This window comes from Callionymus lyra, chromosome 3, assembly GCF_982586985.1.
Source record: "Callionymus lyra chromosome 3, fCalLyr1.hap1.1, whole genome shotgun sequence".
In the NCBI taxonomy this organism is placed as follows: domain Eukaryota; kingdom Metazoa; phylum Chordata; class Actinopteri; order Syngnathiformes; family Callionymidae; genus Callionymus; species Callionymus lyra.
In genome coordinates, this window is record NC_141820.1 from 11892847 (window position 1) to 11914833 (window position 21987).

Below are 21987 nucleotides of genomic sequence, written 5' to 3' on the forward strand. Positions count from 1 at the left end.
TGAATAAAAAAGGCTTTGTATTCTTTTATATTGAATTTAAAAGGCTTCGTATTTTTTTATATTGAATTAAAAAGGCTTCGTCTTTTTTATATTGAATAGAAACCCTTTGTATTTTTTTATATTGAATTAAAAAGGCTTCTTATTTTTTAAAAAAAATTTAATTAAAAAGGCTTTGTCTTTTTTATATTGAATCAAAAAGGCTTTGTATTTTTTTTATATTGAATTAAAAAGGCTTTGTATTATTTTATATTGAATTAAAAAGGCTTTGTATTATTTTATATTGAATTAAAAAGGCTTCATATTTTTTTTATATTGAAGTAAAAAGGCTTCTTTTTTTATATTGAATAGAAACCCTTTGTATTTTTTTATATTGAATTAAAAAGGCTTCTTATTTTTTTTTTAAAATTTAATTAAAAAGGCTTCGTCTTTTTTATATTGAATCAAAAAGGCTTCGTAATTTTTATATTGAATTAAAAAGGCTTTGTATTTTTTTTTATATTGAATTAAAAAGGCTTTGTATTCTTTTATATTGAATTAAAAAGGCTTCATATTTTTTTTATATTGAAGTAAAAAGGCTTCTTTTTTTATATTGAATAGAAAGGCTTTGTATTTTTTTTATATTGAATTAAAAAGGCTTCTTATTTCTTTTTTTTAATTGAATTAAAAAGGCTTCGTATTTTTTTATATTGAATTTAAAAGGCTTTGTATTTTTATATTGAATTAAAAAGGCTTCATATTTTTTTTATATGGAATTAAAAAGGCTTTGTATTCTTTTATATTGAATTTAAAAGGCTTCGTAATTTTTTATATTGAATTAAAAAGGCTTCGTCTTTTTTATATTGAATTAAAAAGGCTTCGTCTTTTTTATATTGAATCAAAAAGGCTTCGTAATTTTTAGTGCTGAAATGTACCAAAATAAGAATAACGTAAATAAAAAAGACTTGACGTGTCGTGACGCCACTAAACCATTTCCGCTTACTGAAGGCGTTTAATTGGTCGAGATGTGGTTTCTGATGACGTGTCCCAAAGGCTTTAATCTCATTGGTTAATCTTTACAGAGGCTCCACCCACGCGCTTAGATTTGAAAAACGTACCACCGGAAGAAAAGAAAGTCGAGCTGTTTTTTTTTGCTGCAGGACAAAAAAAAGATTTAAGAAGGTAAGAAATAATAAACGCATTCAATGACTTTGTAGTTCTTGCATTCGTGCTACTATAAAGCGGATTGTAGGTGACCTTGCTACTTGTTTTAGAGCTATTAACGTCGTTTTTCTAATGTTAGCAACGTGTGCTAGCTTCTTTTTTTTTACCGATCAACAATCCGCAACATGATCTGTTTTATTTAACGGTAACCGTTAAATGAATGAGCAAATGTCATATATAGTTTATTTATGCTGAAGTAAATCTTAATGTAGCAGATTTAAAAACGTGTTGTTTGTTTACAGACATGGCGCCGGCCAAGAGGAACACCAAGAACCGTAAAGTAGATCTAAGTAAGAAGGATAAACTTGACGCCTTTTTGGAGGATTTTGACAGCGAAGGTAAGTGACTTGAGTTGTTAAACGTATGTTGACAAATCTCGCGAGAATAATCCAACCCAAAAATATTCAGGTCAGAAAAAAAACAACTACTTCCGCTTTGTCCGGGGTCAAATGTCACAATGTCTGAGTACAGATTTGTTATTTAAGTGTCTCTTAAACTGATCTAGAGCCTCTATTGTATCATCAGTATCAGTGTTTGTTTGTACAAAACTCTTTTCGTTGAAATATCGACTTAAGTAAATGACCATAAACAGACCCACTCTGCTGTGATTGGTCAGGCATCAAGGTTTGTCACCGCGCCTAATCAAACCTGGCAGTGTCTACCTCCGAGTTACTCTTTGTTTAAACAAAGCGGGCGTGATTAAAGCTGGCTGGAGGAGGAGTGAAGCCACTATTGCGTCATCATGGACTCCGCTCTCGTAACCTCTCATTCGCTCAGATTTCAGAAGGGTGAGAACTTTATAAATTGGTAACTTCCAAAAATGGTCATGATGAGGGACTTACTGAAACATTTGAGAATGGAAAGTTGGAGTTTGATAATATTTGCAGTTTAAAAAGTCTTAAAATGAATTTTATACAAGCAGCTAAAGATGAAGGCTTTAATTAGCATTAAAATATCTTGTATCTTAATTCTTAAAATCCCAAAAGTCTTAAAATTGTAAACTTTAAGATAATAATAAGAATGGGCTGGGTATCAACCCTTTGTAGACCACAAGTCCTGCTCGCACTAATAGTATCAGACGGGTATTTGGCCCTCATTGACATTATTAGATTGTACTGTGTTTTGCTTTATTTGTATGTGATTTATTATGTAAACTGCCTGCGTCTTTGTTAAGGACTATAGATGGAAAGTAGCATTGTGCTAAATCTGGTGCAGCCATCTTTTTAATGTAACTGCACATTGTCCTTTTAAATAAACTGAAATTGAAATGGTTCTTTAGTGGCACATATGGTATCAAAAATAAGCTCTTTCGTCAAATCTTGATTATGTTTAGATTTTTCTGGAGAAAAACTGATGAGTTACAAAAGCGGTGAACATCTCGGATTAACTTGTCACTCGTTCGCATGATGGTCCTAAACGGGTGCCCAGAGACGCACCTGATAGAATTAAAATGCTTGACATAGTGGTGTGTCACTAAACCTAAACATACAATCGTTAATACACTTTCACTCACACATTTAAATAAAAATGTAGCTCTCTGGCTCCACACCTGAGATCATATTCCTGAAGATCACGCTGCGGTTTCTAACAGTTCAATTATTACAGGCACATGTTTACACCGCATTCAGAGTTATTATGCAAATATCCTTTTTTATATTTTCCTACACGGATAAAGCCAATTAAAATGTTCTCAATTTTTCTCAATAAGTTATCAATGCAAATTAATGTTGGTCTGGTGTAAAATTCAAATTCGATTATGTAAGAATCTAAAAAAAAAAAATTAGTTGCATAATACTTTGGCAGGTGGTGTAGTTTCTCTCAAAATAAGTTGCAGGTGAGAAGCTGTCATATTGGATAATGACTGACAAACACTAAAAATACAAATTATTTCTTGAGGTAATGAAGTCTTTGGCATGTATTTACTTAACAAAGATTTTGAAAATCATATATATATAATGTCTGTTCTCTTGTTTATTACTGTCCGAGGAAAAAAAAAGCTTACGGTAATGTGACTCTTGACAAATCAGAACACTTGTTTCTGCCAAGTTTACTCCTTAAAAAAAGTAAACTGGTCAAAATGAGTAAAACATAAACTCCATACGGGACCATTTTTCATCCTTGCACCTGCTGATGATTCACAGGGAGATGCTGTTGTTTTATCGACCTTTTGTTCTTTAGTGGCACATATCATCGGTGGTATCATAATAAGCTTTTTCGTTAAATCTTGATTATGTGATGGATTCTTATGAAGAAAAACTGATAAGTGAAAAAAGCAGTGAACGTCGGATTAATTTGTCACTTGTTCGCATGTGTTCTTTTTGCACACTATTTTTTTTTTCTGCAAACAAAAACTGCTTGAAGAGGAATTTTAACAAAGCTTAAAAATGTGACTAAAGATTTGTACTATCTGTAATGATTTTTTTCTTTCTTGTAGAATTGATCTCATAAAATTGATATCACAAGAAGTATAGTTATCAATATCATTACCGGTATCCAACATTTTTAGTCAATGTTTATTCATTTATATTACAAAAAAGGCATTTTAGATGAACTAGTGAAACAAACAAGTAAAATGGTGAGGCGGTTGCCCCCAGGACACCCGAGCAGATCGCATATTTCTTGTTGTTACTTTGTTAACGGATGTTGGCAACATTGGAAGTGTTAATTCCAAGAAAATTATTCAACCAATACAACATATTCATGATTGAAAGAGAAACTCGACAAAGGGAGCTTCATGAAGCAGTGTCATGTTGTCTCGAGGTCAGTAGGTGGCGCCATCGGTTTAATAATGATGTGATGTTTCATTAGAACAGTTGTTCAAAACAAGAAAATGGTTCAGAGACCGCCATCTAGTGGACTCTATGAAAATAATGACCCTGCTTCATCAGACCATCAATAGTTATTTGTGCAGGACATTTTCAAAATTGGAAGGTTTTTTTCGTCTGACTAAAACTTCACTTATGTTTATTTAATTTAATTAAATTTGAAATGCTGTTCAAAAAATCTTGAATTTAACTTGCCGTCAGCTTTAGGAACCCTGTGTTAATCATGAGGGTTTTTTCTAGATATTGAATAAATCTCTTATGAACGTCTGGATGCACGTGTTCATGATTCCGTCTTGTGTTCCAGTCACGACGCGTGTCGAGCAGATGGAAGAAGGTCTGACGCAGCTGCTCAAGGACATCGACATCTCCTTTGAAATGGAGGTGCTCAGGCTGCCCAAAGCCGTCAGAGAGATGAACTGGCTGCAGTGGTGGAGTAAGTGACACTGGCCTGTCAAACTGTTTTGTTTCAACTTCATCCTTCCAGGCTGTTGCTCCTCAACTTTGGTACGATCTCCCTCTGTGTTTGATGGATCTACTGACTCCTTCAAGAAACATCTTAAGACATTCTTATCCTAATTTTCTTGTTGCTGCTTCGTTTGTCTTATGTGTCTTGATCTTTTAAAGTATATATTTTAACTGTGTATTGTTTTTGATTGTTAAAGCGCTTTGTGACCCTGGTCTAGAAACGCGCTTTACAAAGAATCTTCACTTACTTACTTAACTTCATGGTCTTTCAAGAAACATCTTAAGACTTTCTTATTCTTGCAGGCTTTTCCCTGATTTTCTGGGACACCTTTGTTTTTCTCTGTGTTATCTTGACCTTTTTAGTATATATTTTTCGAGTATTCTTTTTGATTGTTTAAGCGCTTTGTGACCCTGGTCTAGAAAAGCGCTCTATAAATACAAATTACTTACTTATTTGCTCTTCAATGGTAACTTTCCAGAATTGCTTGAACATAATTTCAAAAAAATCATGACGGAGTTTAACTCGATGTTTTACAGTTTAAATGAAACTGCTTTCAAAATAAAAAACGGGTCCTAGCTAATCAAAATGTGGTTCAATGGAGAGAAAAACTTCCTTTTAACGGGAAGAAACCTAAAGCAGAACCAGGCTCTGTATGACAGAGTTTAATAGAAAAGTGAGACTGGGGCCGGAGAGTAAGGGACCAGGTTAGAATTGTACAGGTGTTAAAAAAGTTTTTCTGATCAAATTGATTCAGTGTATTTGTAACATAAACTAAAACCTTATTTTCTGCAGATCAGACGTTGCCGAAGATTCCAGATGAGCCCGAATCAAAGGTAAGTTTCTCCCATCATTCAAGGAGTCTGTTCTTTTCCTCATGATCGATAACATGGTTTTTTGGCACAACAGAAGGACAAAGAAGAGAAGGCTGCCATCGTCGAGAGTGTCGTCGCAGAAGATCACAACCTACTAAGGACAAACAAGAGAAGTGCGCACTTTAACTGTATTTCTCTGCTATGTTACTTACGATTTTTCGTTAACACCATATTTCATAAATTATTATTAATTTTTTTTAAAACCCTTTTCTCTTCAAACAGCAACCAGAAAGAAGCAAACGGAATCCAAAGGTGTTGACGAGAACACCGCTCCGGCCACTCAGGTACGAACAAGAATCGTAACAAAAAAAAGTGGGAAGTCTGACGTTTTTTATTCTTATCAATCCAAAGAAAAAACGAGGACGACCTCCGACCTCAAGAAAGACCAAAGCCTCGAGTGCCAACAAGAGGAATTCTTCCTTGCGCACGTAAGAGCTTTTCTCTATCCCACGTATACATAGAGGCTTTTATTTTTTAAAGATTATTACTTCAAGATGATTAAAGATGTATTCAGGTGGTCAAGAGGAAAAATTGTATACATAATGTTCTAAGTGTCTTCACTGTACAGTCTATGCTGTGGGTTGTTCCTCGTTTATATTGTTTATACTGTGTTTAAAAATAATATTTACCTATGATTGAACCTGCTATTTGCACAAATTAAACTGTCGATGAATGTTGTTTAATTCCCCCCCATCTGAACATTTATCTTTTATAATTTCTCTCGATTCAGCCCGAGAAGTAATCTTCTGTCTTCGCACTCCTCTAACCTGATGGACTCCTCCATGATGGGCCCTACCCCACTTTTCACACCTCGTTTTGACTCCAGGTAAACTCCCTTTTTTCTCCCATCGTATGCAAACGCAACAAGGCTGACTCTTGAGTTCTAACCTGGTCTCCTCATCAGGCTCATGAAAACCCCTGGTTTCCGCGTCCCTCGCCACAAGGAGAGAGTCTACAGCATCTCCGTGAACGGCTCTCCCATCGAGTCGGCCAACGAGGACGTCGTCATCAACGTCCCGATAGGGAACGGCGAGGTTAGTCCGGGATCAGATCAGGTTCTCTGGAACTAGGTGTTTGAACTGTATCTGCGCATCATAGTTGGGGGGTAGGGACAAAATATCAATTAAATAAAATACAGTATTGTATTGTTGATTTTTATTTGGGTTTCTTTATTGCCATTTTACAATTGACAGGCATATATTCACAGCGTTTGTACATTTTTGTGTTGCCGTTAACGGAGCAGTCATTACGCCCTCCGCAACTTGAGGAACTATGAAAGCCCGGTGATGACTGAGGACAAGAGGATACAGTCGAATCTCTTTTAAAGCTGATGTTTCAAAACAAATGAAAGCAGTTACAACTTCGTCAAGAGTCGTTTGGTCTGTAAATTCTGAGTCAAGTACTCGACAATACTACAAATATATCCTTGTTACTACCGTATATCGTATTGTCGCCCTTGTATTGTGATACGTGTCATATCGCCAGAATCTTTCCAAAAATAGTCGTGTTAATTCTAAAAATGAATCTCTTTGTTCATTGGCCCAAAACGGAGACTAAGAGATTGAGGGGTTGAAATAGCTCAGGTTTTTGTTTGGTGGGATTGAAAAGTTAAGATTAGAAGTGAGTATTTTAGGCAAGTATCTGAATGAGAACCAGTTAAGTCACAGAGATTTATAAAAAAAACACTTTGTTTATTGGAGTTTAACCTTTTTAATGTATTTTTTAGAGAATCCAGTTGCTGGCCAGTCAAATTCAGTCGGGCGACCTTTCAGGTTTGGATGAAACTGCTATGAGGAGTATTCGAGCGCTCAAGGTACCAACCTTTTTGACAACCAGTCAATAGCAACCGTTTATTTATCTTGTAATAATTCATTTCATTTGTTTGCAGAGTCGTCTGGCAACGCTGTGTTGAGCCCCGGATGTGGATCCACGACCATGTCGCCCATGCGCTTTTGAGCGATGCACATTCTACTACCATTTTATTTTACCCAGAGTTTTATTTTCCTTGGTGCATTCATTTCTTTTAGCTACTTTTTACATGTTTAGTTTAAATCTCATTTTTGAATTGTGAAGCTGTCAAGTTGTGAGTAAACTGCTCATTGTCCATCAATTTGTCTTTCTTTTCTTGCTCAAAATGACACCAGGAAAAACTACCTTTTCTGCCAAAGAGGTTCTTTTTTTTTGAGTGGACAAAACCTACTCTGAAAATATATGTATTGATGTGTTGGTGAGGCTTCATGAAACGGCTGATGAGCTATCATGATACAGTGTCTTCATTTTAAAAGACCAGTAGATGTGGTTCTGTTTGAAAATGATCCCAGTTTTCATTGAATTAGTAGATCAGAGCCAAAGAAAATAAATCAGAGAGTGACATCTAGTGGTCTTTCAAAATAAAGACACTGTATCATGAAGCCAAATCAAAATATCACTACAAAATGGGTAGTATTGTGAACTATAGTGATGGGTCATCCTTGTTTTATAGCTCAATAGGGGCCGCTCTTTGTTTGCAAATGATAGAGATTTCATTCAAAATGTTGATGGTCCCAAACAGGTGCCCTGAGATGCTTAACATAGTTGTGTGTCACTAAACCTAAACATACAATCTTGAATACACTTTCACGCACACATTTAAATTACAATGTAGCTCTCTGGCTCCACACCTGAGCTCATATTCCTGAAGATCACGCTGCGGTTTTGAACAGTTCAATATTGCAGTCACATGTTTACACAGCATTCAGAGTTAGTATGCAAATATCCTTCTTTATGTAATCAGATTTTCCCACACGGATAAAGCTAATTAAATTGTTCTCAATTTTTCTTAAGTAATCTATGCAAATGAATGTTGAAGTCTGGTGTAAAATGCAAATTCTCCTCCCGTGGAGCAGAAGGGCAAAAGCTTGCTTGATCTTGAAAAAAGAGTTGTATAATACTTTGGAGAGTAGTGTAGTTTCTCTCAAAATACATTGCAGGTGAGCAGCTGTCATAGTGGATAATGACTTAAAAACACCAAAAATAAAAATGATTTCTTAAAATAATGAATCCTTTAGCATTTATTTACACAGATTTTTTAAATAATTTATATATTGTCTGTTCTGTTGATTATTACTGTCCAACACAAATAAATAAAAAATTCTCTGAACTACTAATGTGACTCTTGACCAATCAGAACACTTGTTTCTGTCAAGTTTACTCCTTAAAAAAGTATGTCAACTGGTAAAAATGAGTAAAACATAAACTCCATATCGGACCATCTTTTTTCATAGTAACTAGAATCATTGCACCTACTGCTGATTCACAGGGAGATGCATTTTTCATTCACATAATGTTAGCTTTATAAGATTTTATTTATTTATCTTTATCTGCCTACACTTTAAGGCATGTCCATTCAAATAATGCGTAATTTAAACTTGAAAAATGTTAGTGATCCCTGCTATAGTTGATAATGTTGTAATTCATTTTGGATTTTTTTTAAACATTTGTTTAACCTTTTTATCATTAATTCTTCAAATGAGTGTTTAATAAGTCTTTAAATTTGGAATTATATTTCTATTGTATTCCTATTTAAGTAGAGTTTTATTCAATTTTTGTTGTTGTGCACTTTCTTATTGTATTGTATGTTTTTCACTCAAATTTCGGTGGGAATAATAAAGAAAAATCTTTTTGCTAATTTATATAATTATTTATTTTATTTTAAAGATTGTAATTGAATGTCATATTAATGGAAGAGGTTAATTTGTATTTTCATGTAAATAATCTAATGTATTATTATTTAAAGTTTTAGATTGAACCTAATCAGAACATACAATTGAAATAGAATTCGTTGTACTTTTGGGACTTTATTTTATTAATTTTTTTTACGAAGAAGCTGTCATGTTATCTTTTCAAAATTATAGAAATTATAGTCAAAATAATAATAATAAACTTTGTAAACTTACATGACGCTTCCCGATAAATCCTGAAACGTGTTTCCGCGTTATCATTATCATCGCAATGATTATTTATAAATACTATTACATTGTTCAAATCACGAAGAAACAATTTAAATGTAATAATTAATTCAATTCCAACGAATTCGGTGCATTCTTACCTGTTATTACCCGTGTTTCCGGTACGCGATGACGTCACCGCAGCTCACTTCCGTGTCCCTGGCTCCACTTTTCCTTGAAACTTCTTCAAGACGCGCTGCTGTCACTGCCTTGAAGACACACTCGCTAGAAAGTCTCTCCGCTCTGGTGGGATCTGACGAGAGAACATGTGAGTCTTTAAACTTTTTATATATATTTCGCTGTTAAGTCGTTTGTCAGGCAAAAAAAAAAAAGTTTTTTTTAAAACAGCTGAATCAGCACAAAAGTCATAGTATTGTAGTTTTTCGGAACAAACTACACTTTGACAGATGCTAGCTTAAGTAACTTTAAACTGTCCTTTTTTTCGTGTAACAATAAGACTTTTTATATAAACCCTGTTATGTTTTGTCTGCATATAAAACTCAAACAAAAATAAATCAACAAAATATTTTATATAAACTTTAATAAAACATGTTTGGTATATAAAACGCGATTGCCAACAATGTAAACAAATAAAAATGGTAAATTTCTTCTTCTGTTCTTGTGAAAATACAATGAAAAATTAAATGAATGGGATAATATTGAATACAATTATATTCATTGAATGGAAATCGCGTTCAAATGGGCTGTGGCGAGGAGTAAAGGTTGCAAATCTGACAATATTTTTTACACAAAATTAGATAAAAAAAACTTGTGATTTAACGTGAAACATTAACATACTGATATACACATGGATTTTACTGTAATTCATTGTAATTTAACGAGAAGCTCTTGACGTTTTAACGAGAAAAGTGCTTTTATTATTTTATTATTAATAATGCACAAGGGATATTTAATAATATACTCAAAATCCTAGTACTTTACATTTAGGGTTCTATTGGTCTTTTTTTTTTTTTTACTACATTTTGTGATCAGGATATAATGCCATAAAAATATCGTTTTGAAACCAAAAAATGTTTTTGAAAAAATGTTAGACATATATGATTAGTTTGCATTCTCATACAATTTTTTTGTCTAAAAAATAAAGATCATATCAAGAAGATTTTTTTTTTTTTTCATGTACTGTTAAAAGATCTTTCTTCTTATAACTACAGAAATACTACCAAATGTATCTGTATTACGGATAACGAATGCAAAGGGATTTTTAATTTTCAAATGCTTCAATAAAAGTAAAATAGTTAGAGAAAATGATCTTTTCACTCTGTCTCCGTCCAGATTCTTTAATAAGAAAACTTAAAACATAATAAAAAAATAAAAACAAATAAAAAAACATAATAAGACTGTATTTTGTGTTTTTTACTTATGGTAACTTAAGTATCGTGACTCAAGTATATTTTCAAAGATAAATCAGTAAGTATAATATGACAATAAAGAACTTAACTGAACTGAACTGCAAGGATTATTATAAATAAATGTTGACATATGTGTAGAAAGTTAGCAGAATATTGATGCAAATGTAAATTAAACATTGTATTTGTACTTTAAAAACAGCCCTCAGTCAACTTTCAGCGTGAACATGCAAATATTCAGTGTTTGTTCATTTTTTTGTTTTGCCACTACATTTCCAACCGCTAGATAACAGCACTTATCCTCCCTAGTAAGGTACGAACAATGAAATCCCAGTGATGACTGAGGACGAGAGGATACAGTCGACCCCAGCAGCTTTTAAAGCTGATGTTTGGACATATTTTGGTTTCAAAACGAATGAAAGCAGTTATGACTTCGTCAAGAGTCATGTGGTCTGTAAAATCTGCAACACCAGAGTCAAGTACTCGAAAATACTACAAATATATCCTTGTTCCTACTAGGGGTGTCACCGTTTACATGACAGTAAACGGTAACTGGGATATAAAATAATCAAAGTTTCGAAAGATAAGTAACCGTTTGCGCGTTAATTATTCTACAATGTATACAGAGCTGCTTTTGATCAATGAGTCGTGTTCATTTGGGTCATGTGATGCAGAACTGAACTGAACTGAACTGGACCTAGACGGTGGACTATGGTGTCAATAATGTTTGGAGATTTTGACAGTTTACGACTAATAAACTTTTATGAAATAATTATTATAAAGAAGAATTAATACTAATGCCATGTACGTTAGGCAGTATTTTAAATGCTCCTTATGGTCCGAAAATTGCAGTTAACAAAGTGATGGAGTCTCGTATTCTAGTTGACTCTAATTTAAGGTAAGGTAGAACTTTATTGATCCCTCAGGAGGTCTCTTTCCTGGGAAATTGGTTTTCCAATTAGACACAGCAATAAAGAAGATTATTATTCATAATTTTAGCGGCTATTTAAAGTAGGTCTACAAGAATAAAGTTTTTCGTCTGATAACTACTAGAAGGGCTTTGCTGTAATGGGATTAGGAGGTGTTTGAATTGAGACAGAAGAACCATAGTGGTTATATAGCCAACTGCGTGTAAATGGTTACACTAGTGCTAAACCCTTTACTACAGATTTAGAAAAAAATGTAAATGTTGACCCCCCCTAGTTTCCACAATATCGTAATATATATTGTATTGTGATATTCTTTACAATACACATCCCTAACCATTGTTATGTTCATTTTTACAGGCCAATAAAGAATGAACGCTTGTGCTACTTTCTCTTCGAGTGTGGATCTGTGGAGTGAAGTCCAGTGTTGGAGCCGTGCTGCGAGAACCATCTCTTAACTTCCTCCACTGACATGGATCTAAGTACCGCCTTGCCTCGCCTGGACGATGCGGGAAACTTCCTCGACGCTCAAATGGACTTTTTCCACAAGCTCGGTTATTCCACCGCTCAAGTCTTCGCCGTACAGAAAAAGTTCGGCCCCAATTCGAGCACCGATAAACTTCTGGGGGAGCTGGTCAAGGTCAGAGCCGGACTGGACGCCAACCAGGGGCCCGTCACCACGCTGTCGATCCTGGTGCCGAGGGGCGAGGCCCCTGCTGCGGAGCCCGTGATCCGGGTGCCGGTCACTTCCCAAAGCAGCGAGGAGGGCGGTGAGGATGAAAATGTCTTGAGGCCCGTGGTCATCGACGGCAGCAACGTCGCCATGAGGTAAGAAGATCAGTCGTCAACTAGATCTTTTTTTTTTTTTTGCACAAGATACTACATATTTAATAGTAGAATAACACCCGATAAACTAATCGCAAAACTCTGGGAGGCGACAACGACCACCTTTCTTATTGTGCCACCCAACAGTGAACTCCCATGATGCCTTTCTACAAACTGTCCTGTTTGGTGTCGGCTTCTTGTTTGCTACAAAACTAAAATTCTACGTCTATCTTGCTATTTTAAAAGTGATCATTATGGAAGATTTACAGTACACTGTAAGACAGTACACTTGTGCATTGCTCAAATTTCAACAGGGTAGTACTGTCTCAAAACAAGCATTGTTGCTACACACTTACAGGAAATGACTCGACAGCTTCTTCTTCTACTACTTTATAACGGCGATTGCAACCAGCCTTTAGTACTCTATCACCGTCACTCGACAGCGCTTTTCTTCGATAGAATTGAATTATTAAGTTGTGTTTCATTGTGTTATTACTGTTGTTGTGTTGGTTTGTGGTGAAATTAGTGTTTTCTCGAGAAATTTACGTCGGTATCTGCTCCGAAGATGTGTCGTCAGTGACGTAACTTCCGTTTAGCGTCATCTATGTCACTAAGATGGCAGCCGTTGAGGGTGGAAAAGTGTTTATGGTTTTTTAATGAACATAAGAGATCATAAACGGGAATGATCAATAAAAGAAAGAGTTAATACTAAGACCAACAGAACTAAAAAACCCAGACTGGACCAGGACAAGGGAATTACAAATGGGCCTTGTTTGTTTCAAATTTAACATTTTCAGCCACTTAAAAGGGCAACTTTTGGAAATTTTGTTCCGTCAGTGCACAGATTTGAACCCACTGGTTTTGCATCTTAGTCCGGACGACCAAAACCTTATTAAAAAGGATCTTGTTTCAGCCTCACCCTCTCCCAACTCTGTTTTTTTTTTGCTTTTGATTTCGTGTGGATCTTCCCCCAAACTTTGTCTACAGAACCTGAGACTTTCAATACAAGTTCCAATACGTTGTACACAGATATAAAGAAAAAATATATCAAGCCACCAGGAATAAAGACACAATATCCAAGATATTTACACTTGTTTGTTTGGCCTTTGACCTGTAGGGCTTAATGCTTTTGGCCCCTTGTGTGATTGAGGTTGACACTAATAACAGGTGACATCATTGCTTTCCTATTGCTTTTTTGTTTTTGTTTAACTTACTGCCTGAATTTGGTCCTTTGCAAAGGCCACAGTTTAACACCCGTAGTAAGGGCTGAATGTCAGGTTTGCTTGAGACCAAACAAAATCATGAATTTAAGGCGCCTGAAGTGAATTTTGATTAAAACATAACTGAATATTCGGAAATTTGAAAATCATATCCATAATATTTGCATGTAAAGTCAAGTCTGAACAAATATTTTTGCTGAAACGTCACTCTGTGGTCCGCGCCTCCTCCCACCTGCCAACCCTTGACATGCTGCAGGTCATCTGTGTACGTTCAGAACATGTAATGACTTCAGCTCCACCCAGACCGACACGCCACTGCTAGCACACGACTCTAGTATGCAAATCCTGGAGCTAGTTGAATGCCTCAGAGTTCCCCGGAAGGCCGTCGCCCGGAGCGATGACAGGAACTGGCCTGACGAGAAATAGTTTCTTGAAGTGCTTTCTTGTTCAAATTTTATTCTAGCATCATTCTATATATCAGACGACTACCTAATGCCAAATAGTTTGTTCAAAATATGCTTGCTAATCCAGAACAACACTACATTCGTCTTTTATAGAATATTTTTTCATGGTAATTTAGTTGAATCATGTTTATATTTAAGGTTAAATTTGCTTAAAAAGAAGAAAAAAAATTAAAAGTCTTAAGAATTAATGCTATCTTTACATATAAAGTTTGATGTTCTTATTCTGAGAATTTAAAGATATATTTTTAAATTAAATATTTTAAAATGATAGCCTTTTAAATTGAATACACAATGTTAGTATAATAGTTACACCAGATAATATCAATATAATACTTGCTTCATCTTTTAAAATAATTGAAAGTTACATTTAAAGTTTTTAAATGATTTAGTAAAAAAAAATCCAACATTTTCAAAGTGAATGAATGTTTTATTTTTATTTTTGATATTATAACTCTAGTAATTGAAAAGAAAATTTTCAAAATTCGATATTCTTCAATTCTTAGTCTTTTAAATTCAGTGTAAAAATGTTGGTATAATAGTGACAACAGATAATATCAAAATATTACCACTTAAAGTTTTTAAATAATTTAATTTAAAAAATCGAACAATTTCAAAATGAATTAATGGTTGTTTTTTTTTTTACACATAGTTGGATATTTTAACTCCAATAATTTAAAAATATATTTTCAAAATGCTATTTTACTCATTTCTTAGCCTTTTAAATTCAATATAAAAATGTTGGTATAATAGTGCCAGAAGACGAATGTTATATTCAGCAATTCAATATCTGACACGGATACTATGTATCCTCGTATAAATACTTCTATACTTTGAGTAAAGTGTCTTATTCAACAAAGGGTTCTGTGGTTTGTAGTTTTTAAAAAATATATATTTATCAGTGTACGAGCTACAATCAGAGCACATGTATCAAAGATTCTAAAAGCCCCTGACACTTCAAACGACACAACAAACACGAAACCCGGGGGCCTAATTTGGCCTCTGGCATCATTTTTATGCGGATTTCCTGGATGGTTAGTGTTTTCTGACCTATGAAGATCCCAGTCTTAAGCACAAGATGGGAAATAGATATGATGTACCGCAACTGACGTGGATGGAAAGGAATTCAAAGGGTGCGTTTTTAATAAACGTATCGCAACACATTTTAAAATGTTCTCAGAATCAGTTCTACAGAAACTCACACCTCATTAATCAGACACTTGTGTAACGGATCGTTTCCTTATTTTTTTCAGCCATGGCAACAAACAGGTTTTCTCTTGCTTGGGGATCCAGTTGGCAGTTAACTTCTTCCTGGACCGCGGGCACACGGAAATAACTGTGTTCGTGCCGTCGTGGAGGAAGGAGCAGCCGAGGCCTGACGTCCCCATCACGGGTAAGAAGGAAACTCTTAGGTCAAGAACTTACCTTTGCCTTCTGGATTAAAATCTCTGCTGGATTTAATCAGGTTCTGCCTCTTATTAATCCAAACATCATGGGGAACATTATCTTCAGCAGTGGGTCTATAGCCAAAAGTGGATGTTGAAGCTTCTTTCTGTGGGTCACAGACCTTTTCCCGAGCAAGATATATTCCTGATTCACCTTCAATGAATGGCCTATTTTAGAAGTGTTTTCATAAATAGGTTGCACCGGATTAAAAGGCGCATAGAATAAAAGATACAGTCAAACGTTTGACTGGGGTTGCTTTATGCATGCACTAGATAAAGCTGTGCTAAAGGGAACGTCAACAAAACTGTCAGATTAAGTAAAACTTTATTAAGCGTTCTGACAACCCTGACTCCCATGGTAAAGATGTTCAAATTATGTTTAAAAGGCTTCAAGCAGCAGCGCGTGAGACTGGTGTTGTGAGCAGACAGATGTTGAGTGCGCAGCAGTGAAGTTGAGCGCGTGTATGACGGCTAGAGAGCGCATGTATAACATGTTGAACGCACGTCTATGACTGGTTGAAGGCACAGCAGAGTGATTTGGCGTGTGTAAAACAACCAAGACACATTCGATCAAAACGGTGGCAGTAATCTTACTCCATATTTGTCCACCAATCTTACTCCATATTTGTCCCACCCCGTGATGACGCAATGACGTAATTCCGCACACGGCATGTCGGCTCAGTCGTCGCAGATTCATAAAAGTGTTTGTAAATAAGTCACCCACCAGATAATGTTCGTCTATAAGGCACTCCGGATTATGAGGCGCACTGTGGTTTTTTGAGGAATATAAATGCTTTTAATTGCGCCTTATAGTGCGGAAAATATGAAAAATAGTTTCCTCATAATGGTACAAGCAGATTGTTATGTGGATGTTAACCTACTTTATCAGCATCTGGAAAAACCCTTTTTTTGATCTTGCTTACAAGCCACAGTGTGACACCCAAAAGTTGGGGTTTTCCTTGGTTTTGTCACATACTAAAAAGAGCCAGAAGATGAGAGTATGTGGTGGCCTACTTTCACAAGTCGCACCGAACCCAACCACTGCTTCATCAAATCAGTGTTCGAAAAAGAAGCTGAGTCGTGGCTTCTACTTCTATCTAACCGACCTTGTCGCCTCACAGATCAGCACATCCTGCTGGAACTGGAGAGCAAGAAGCTTCTGGTGTTCACTCCGTCGCGCCACGTCGCCGGCAAGCGCGTGGTCTGCAACGACGACTGCTTCATCGTGCAGCTGGCGTACGAGCTGGACGGCATCGTCGTGTCCAACGACATGTACCGCGACCTTCAGCGGGAGAAGCCCGAGTGGAAGAGGTTCATCGACGAGCGGCTGCTGATGTACTCTTTCGTGAACAACAAGTGAGCTTCAAGAGGAGTCGCTTCAAATTGACTTTCGCTAACATACAAATGTTCCCGAACGCAGGTTCATGCCTCCAGATGATCCGCTGGGTCGCCACGGACCCACGCTGGAGAATTTCCTTCGAAGGTTCCCAAAATCCCACAAAAAACAGCTCTGTCCTTATGGTAAGAGATAGATAAACCGTTCACCTCAATCTTCTTTGCATCGTGACACCCTTTTTTTGGTTTGCAGGTAAGAAATGCACCTACGGCATCAAGTGTAAATTCTCCCATCCCGAGAGAGGCAAACAGTCCAACCGCCTGCTGGCCGACGCTCTCCGGGAAAACGCCAAGTTCTCCTCCCTGTCTCAGGGTAGTCTGGCCCCGGGACAAAGCCTGTCCCTGGTGGAGGACATGGCGAAGAAGCTGACACTGGGCCACGAGCCGTCGAAGAAGGAGCATAAGAACGAGAAGTCCAAACACTTCCCGAGCAAAAGGGCGTCGTCTAGAAAAGAGAAGCCTCATCACGACGGTGCGACGCCTCAGCCCAGCAGGTCGCACGAGCCTCTGGACTCCGGTTTGGGTTCGATAGACGGGCTGTCCGTGGATTCCTCCTGGGGTCACTGCGAGCAGCAGTACGGGGGGCCGCCGGGCTGCCGCCATCCGGCTTTACAGCACCAGTATTACCAGATGAGAAGCGGGCCATGCAACTGCTGTTCGAGCCACATGCCGTCACCCGCCCACCCACAGCACCACAGCGCCGGCTATGGGTCGGATATGATGCCTCGATACCCACCCTACGACGCCTATCAGATTAACATGCCTCCTTACAGCCACCCGGCAAGCTTCCCGCACAGCCATCACCACTACCACCAACCCGCGTACCATTCGGATCCTTACGCCGTCCGTCCGGTCCTGGCGGTCCCGCACGAACGTTCCCCCTGGGACCCTCCGCAGGTAGCGCCGTCCGGCCCCGGCGCAGACAATCGAACGGTCGTCAGGAAGAACCTCCTGGCGATCTTCAGCGCTCACCTGGTGGACGCCGCCATGGACATGTTCCCCCAGATGAACGACCCTCAGAAGTTGGCAGCAGAGATCGTCAACCTGCAGAATCAGAACCGCCCCCGATGAGAGGGCTTTTCTGACCTACTCTGCGTTCTTCACACGGGTTTCGTGTGTTTGTGTATTGTGGTATCCACCCGTCGATCAAAGAAGATGCTTTTCGGATCTTCATACGTTCCTCAGCAGACCGGATAAAAAGGTTGTATGCAGATGATGCAATGCGCAACCTTTTTAAGAAACGTCTGACCCACATATGGGTCACCTTTTACTGTCAGGTGACACGTTGGGACTGTCAGGTCAATAATGTCGATGCATCATATTTGGGATGTTACGAACTTCTTAAGATTCTTACTCTTTATTAACCGGCCACGGTTTGTGCAACAATGAAATCATTTCAATCAGGGTAACTGTATCTCCTAAGGGGCCATTTTAATTATTGTCAAAAGTTGGAAAAAAAAGGGGAAAAAATCACTAAGAAAACTTGAAAAAAGATGACCTTCATGTGAGAACTAAAAATGGATTTAATGCTGTAAGTAAGGCTGTGTAAGTGCAAATATGTATTGACGAATAAGCTATATTTTGTATTTAATTGTTTAGTTTATTTAATCATAAATCATAAAATAACTTGTACTAAAGTCACTTGTTTAGATTTATTTCCGTTTTTTCAGTGTTTCAGGAAATAAACGTAAAAAAAAAGAAGGGAGGATTATGCTCTAAAATAAAGAGCTTTCTTTTTTTTCGGAGATAAAAGTGGAGAATAATTACAAAATATTTTTTGTGAGCTTTCATTTCTAAATGATCATCATGGTAGTTCTACGCGTCCTAAATGGTGTTTAGTCCTGTAACCATCAGGATGTCACTCGGGTTCTTTCTTCCCGTTTTTAGTTTCAATTTTGAGATTTTTTGGTTCCTTTTTGTCAGCTATTTTTACTTTTTTTAATATTTGCGGCGGCCCAAATTGTTCAAAATTCCAACCAAATTATGTTTGCCATGTTTGTTGTTGTTACAAAGACATGGCGGTCGGTAACCTTTACGAAACAAAAGGTGGCGAAGTTCTCCCCGTCCAGGACAATCTCTCAAATGAAAGGGGTGTTTAAAAACTGTTACAGATCATTATTTTTCTGGACCACGAAACAGTTTAATTTAATCCATAATTCACTGACTTGAAATCTCTTAATTTCCTGTGGTTTTGAACTGGACCAGCTGTGTCGACTAGATCCTTTTTCTTTTTCTGCAAAAAAATTGAAAATCCATTTTACTAGCGTAAGTGATGAAATGAAAATAAATGTATTAAATTATATGTTCACAGCATAATAAATAAAATATATAAATTCCTGTTGATTTCGTGTTATTAATAACGTTTGTTTCAAGACCATTTGTTTGGTTTATTTTTTCTAGTGAGCTGCTGAATGAAGGAGGTGAAATAAACTAAATATATCTTTCAATTTTCTGCTTCTGACCAGGGAATCCCAACTTCAAAGTTCAACATTGTGTTTGATACAAGACAACACTGGTTATATAGTTCTTCCGTTTACCACCCAAAGAAATGATTGAATTAAGATTAGAATTGTATTTCATTGGGAATCCTTTGAAAGTTTGTTTTATGGTTATTTTTTATAAACTTCCGCTAATGGCTGGATGGCCACGTAAATGAATCTTACATTATGTCGTATGACAAGATGTACGTATGACGTCATAAGTTTTGGCATTTACCACCTTTTATATTTAGTTTTATTTTGCCCGTTAACTTCCTGTGTTCTCCCCCGTCAACGTTCCCCTGGATGAAGACAATAAAGTTGGTAAATTGACTTCCTTCCTGGTTTTCGTACATTCGGGATTTTCCCCTGTGTTGGTTTTTCTGGTTCTTGAGGCTCATATTTGTTTAAACAATAGTCTACACATAAAGACACAAACACATGGATTATAAGCTCCAGATCGTGTTGTGACACCATTTTCCTCAATTAAGAGATTTTTCTCAGTTGAAGGAAACATGTTTTAGTCCCTTTTTCTGCAGTGTTGCACTAGAGACATGTTTTGGTCAAATACAACACCCAGGTTTCTCAGGCTCAGTTAGACAGACTGGCAAGAAGAAGAAGAAGTCGAGCCAAACTACTTTTTCCTAAACCGACCCATCCTTCTTTGACCTGTGGTCATGAACCTTGGGTAGTGGGGGCTGAAGTGGAAGTCGAAGGTATGAAGGGCAAACGAAGATAGTGTTTTGAGTTGTGCGTCGATGTTTTCACACTTTTAAAAACCAAAGCTATGACCATTGGGTTGTTGGTGTGAAGACGCTTTAACCGACGTATTGGACGTTTTTTTTCACGACTCTTATTGGAACTCTGGAAGTCAATTCATGCCTTACGATATTAGGCCTTGTTTAAAGATATATTCTCATACCTTTTCTATAGTTGAAAATATTGTTTCTTTTAGTCAGAATATGGATGATTAAAATATATAGTTCCTTCTATAGGTCTTACCCAAAACTTAGTACCAACATCTAGCATTGTCAGGTGGCCTCTTATGACAACATAGGAAGCTTGACTGCATTTGTAACTTCAAAAGTATTCATCATTATTGAATTAATTTCCCATAGTTTTGAGTTGTGCGTCGATGTTTTCACACTTTTAAAAACCAAAGCTACGACCATTGGGTTCTCGGTGTGAACACGATTTTACAGAACGTGTATTGGTATTTACGACAACGAAGTAAATTATATTAAATATCAATTTTAATGTTCATGTTTAAAGATATATTCTCAAACCTTTTCTATAGTTGAAATATATAGTTATTTTTTAATTCATATATTTAAACAAATTGCGGTTTGAATTCATAAAGAAGTTTTCGCTCGACTGCATTTGTAACTTCAAAAGTATTCATCAGTATTGCTTTCATTTCCCATAGATCTGAACAAATATTGTGCTCTAAGTGAAGCGATACTTTCACACCGAAGAAAAAAAGAAAAGAGCGAGAAAGACGACACGCTCGACTTCACTCGTTCTATGCAAAGGTGTCAGGACTCAATATTCAAAGCAGCTCTTGGCATTGTTCTTGAGACACACACACACACACACACACACACCTCAGAGAGTGAATCATGTGCTGTCTTGTTGAACATGCCCAACAGATCTCTTCCACCTCAGGAGGATGGTCGGAGTTTGACTGTTTTTCTGAGGTCTGGCTGTGACGCCTCTGAAGGTCTGGTTTTACTAAAGAGAAGCTTCATAGCTCCAGGGTTTCTTGCATCACCTGACGAAGTGCAAATAATGACACCAACGTCTCAGCGTTTGCTTTACATTTGGATGGTTTTTAATCGTGTTTGTAGAACGTGGCAGCTGTCAATCACTTGTTGTTTGATTTCAGGAAGATATTTGGAGCAACGCAGTCATGTGGAGGAAGAAAGAAGGTCAACAAGTCATTTGTCTTTTACCTTGTTTACCTTGTTTTTGTGAGGATTCTTTTTTGAAATGTCGCCCCCTGTCGATGAGTAGATTAGAACTGCATTCCATTTTGAATACCTCAGTTCTATGGAATGCTAAGAGTGTCAGAATGACGTAATATAAAAGAAATTCCAGCTTGAGATAGACAAAAAAGTATATACTGTGTGTATATATATTGTATATATATATATGTGTGTGTTTGAATGGATATGAATGTATTCATTTATATGGCTAAGGGGCTCTGAATATTTCATATAACTAAGGAAATATGGATATCCAATTTATTTTTCACGTTTTTTTTTTTTTACCAGAATACAATCTTCTCTATATCATAACTTCTAATTAAATTTGTTGATCACTTTCACAACAGCCCAAAAATATATAATGTGCTCCCCTTTTTATTTTGCATTTATTATTTTTATTAAATACATGAATACCATTTGCTTAAATTCTACATTATGAACTTTTACCTACTTTTTTTCCCAAAGTCATTTTTTTGCTTGTAACTGAAATTAAAGGTTCCAAATATTTTATTCGGATAGTTCACGCCTTTTCGTTTT

At 36.6% G+C, this 21987-nt stretch overlaps 2 protein-coding genes across 2 annotated transcripts; both read left to right on the plus strand.

Moving 5' to 3' along the window:
• The first annotated feature begins 1074 nt into the window (after positions 1–1074).
• cdca8 (cell division cycle associated 8) lies at positions 1075–7495 on the plus strand. Its single transcript, XM_087785697.1, has 11 exons — positions 1075–1158; positions 1443–1538; positions 4330–4458; positions 5284–5324; positions 5398–5476; positions 5586–5647; positions 5715–5791; positions 6094–6189; positions 6268–6397; positions 7090–7176; positions 7252–7495. The coding sequence occupies exons 2-11, from the start codon at positions 1445–1447 to the stop codon at positions 7273–7275; spliced, it is 819 nt and encodes a 272-aa protein (XP_087641823.1). The 5' UTR covers positions 1075–1158; positions 1443–1444; the 3' UTR covers positions 7276–7495.
• Positions 7496–9530: 2035 nt separating this feature from the next.
• Positions 9531–19327, plus strand: zc3h12ab (zinc finger CCCH-type containing 12Ab). The gene is made up of 6 exons (XM_087786452.1): positions 9531–9617; positions 12003–12470; positions 15402–15541; positions 16715–16949; positions 17014–17114; positions 17182–19327. The coding sequence occupies exons 2-6, from the start codon at positions 12115–12117 to the stop codon at positions 18057–18059; spliced, it is 1710 nt and encodes a 569-aa protein (XP_087642578.1). The 5' UTR covers positions 9531–9617; positions 12003–12114; the 3' UTR covers positions 18060–19327.
• Positions 19328–21987: the final 2660 nt, after the last annotated feature.

Coding starts and splice junctions, on each gene's coding strand:
- cdca8 (XM_087785697.1), top strand. CDS start 1,445: ATGGCGCCGGCCAAGAGGAACACCAAGAACCGTAAAGTAGATCTAAGT. Junction 1,539..4,329: donor GGAGGATTTTGACAGCGAAG/GTAAGTGACTTG, acceptor CTTGTGTTCCAG/TCACGACGCGTGTCGAGCAG. Junction 6,190..6,267: donor ACACCTCGTTTTGACTCCAG/GTAAACTCCCTT, acceptor TCTCCTCATCAG/GCTCATGAAAACCCCTGGTT.
- zc3h12ab (XM_087786452.1), top strand. CDS start 12,115: ATGGATCTAAGTACCGCCTTGCCTCGCCTGGACGATGCGGGAAACTTC. Junction 12,471..15,401: donor GGCAGCAACGTCGCCATGAG/GTAAGAAGATCA, acceptor TATTTTTTTCAG/CCATGGCAACAAACAGGTTT. Junction 17,115..17,181: donor AAAACAGCTCTGTCCTTATG/GTAAGAGATAGA, acceptor TTTGGTTTGCAG/GTAAGAAATGCACCTACGGC.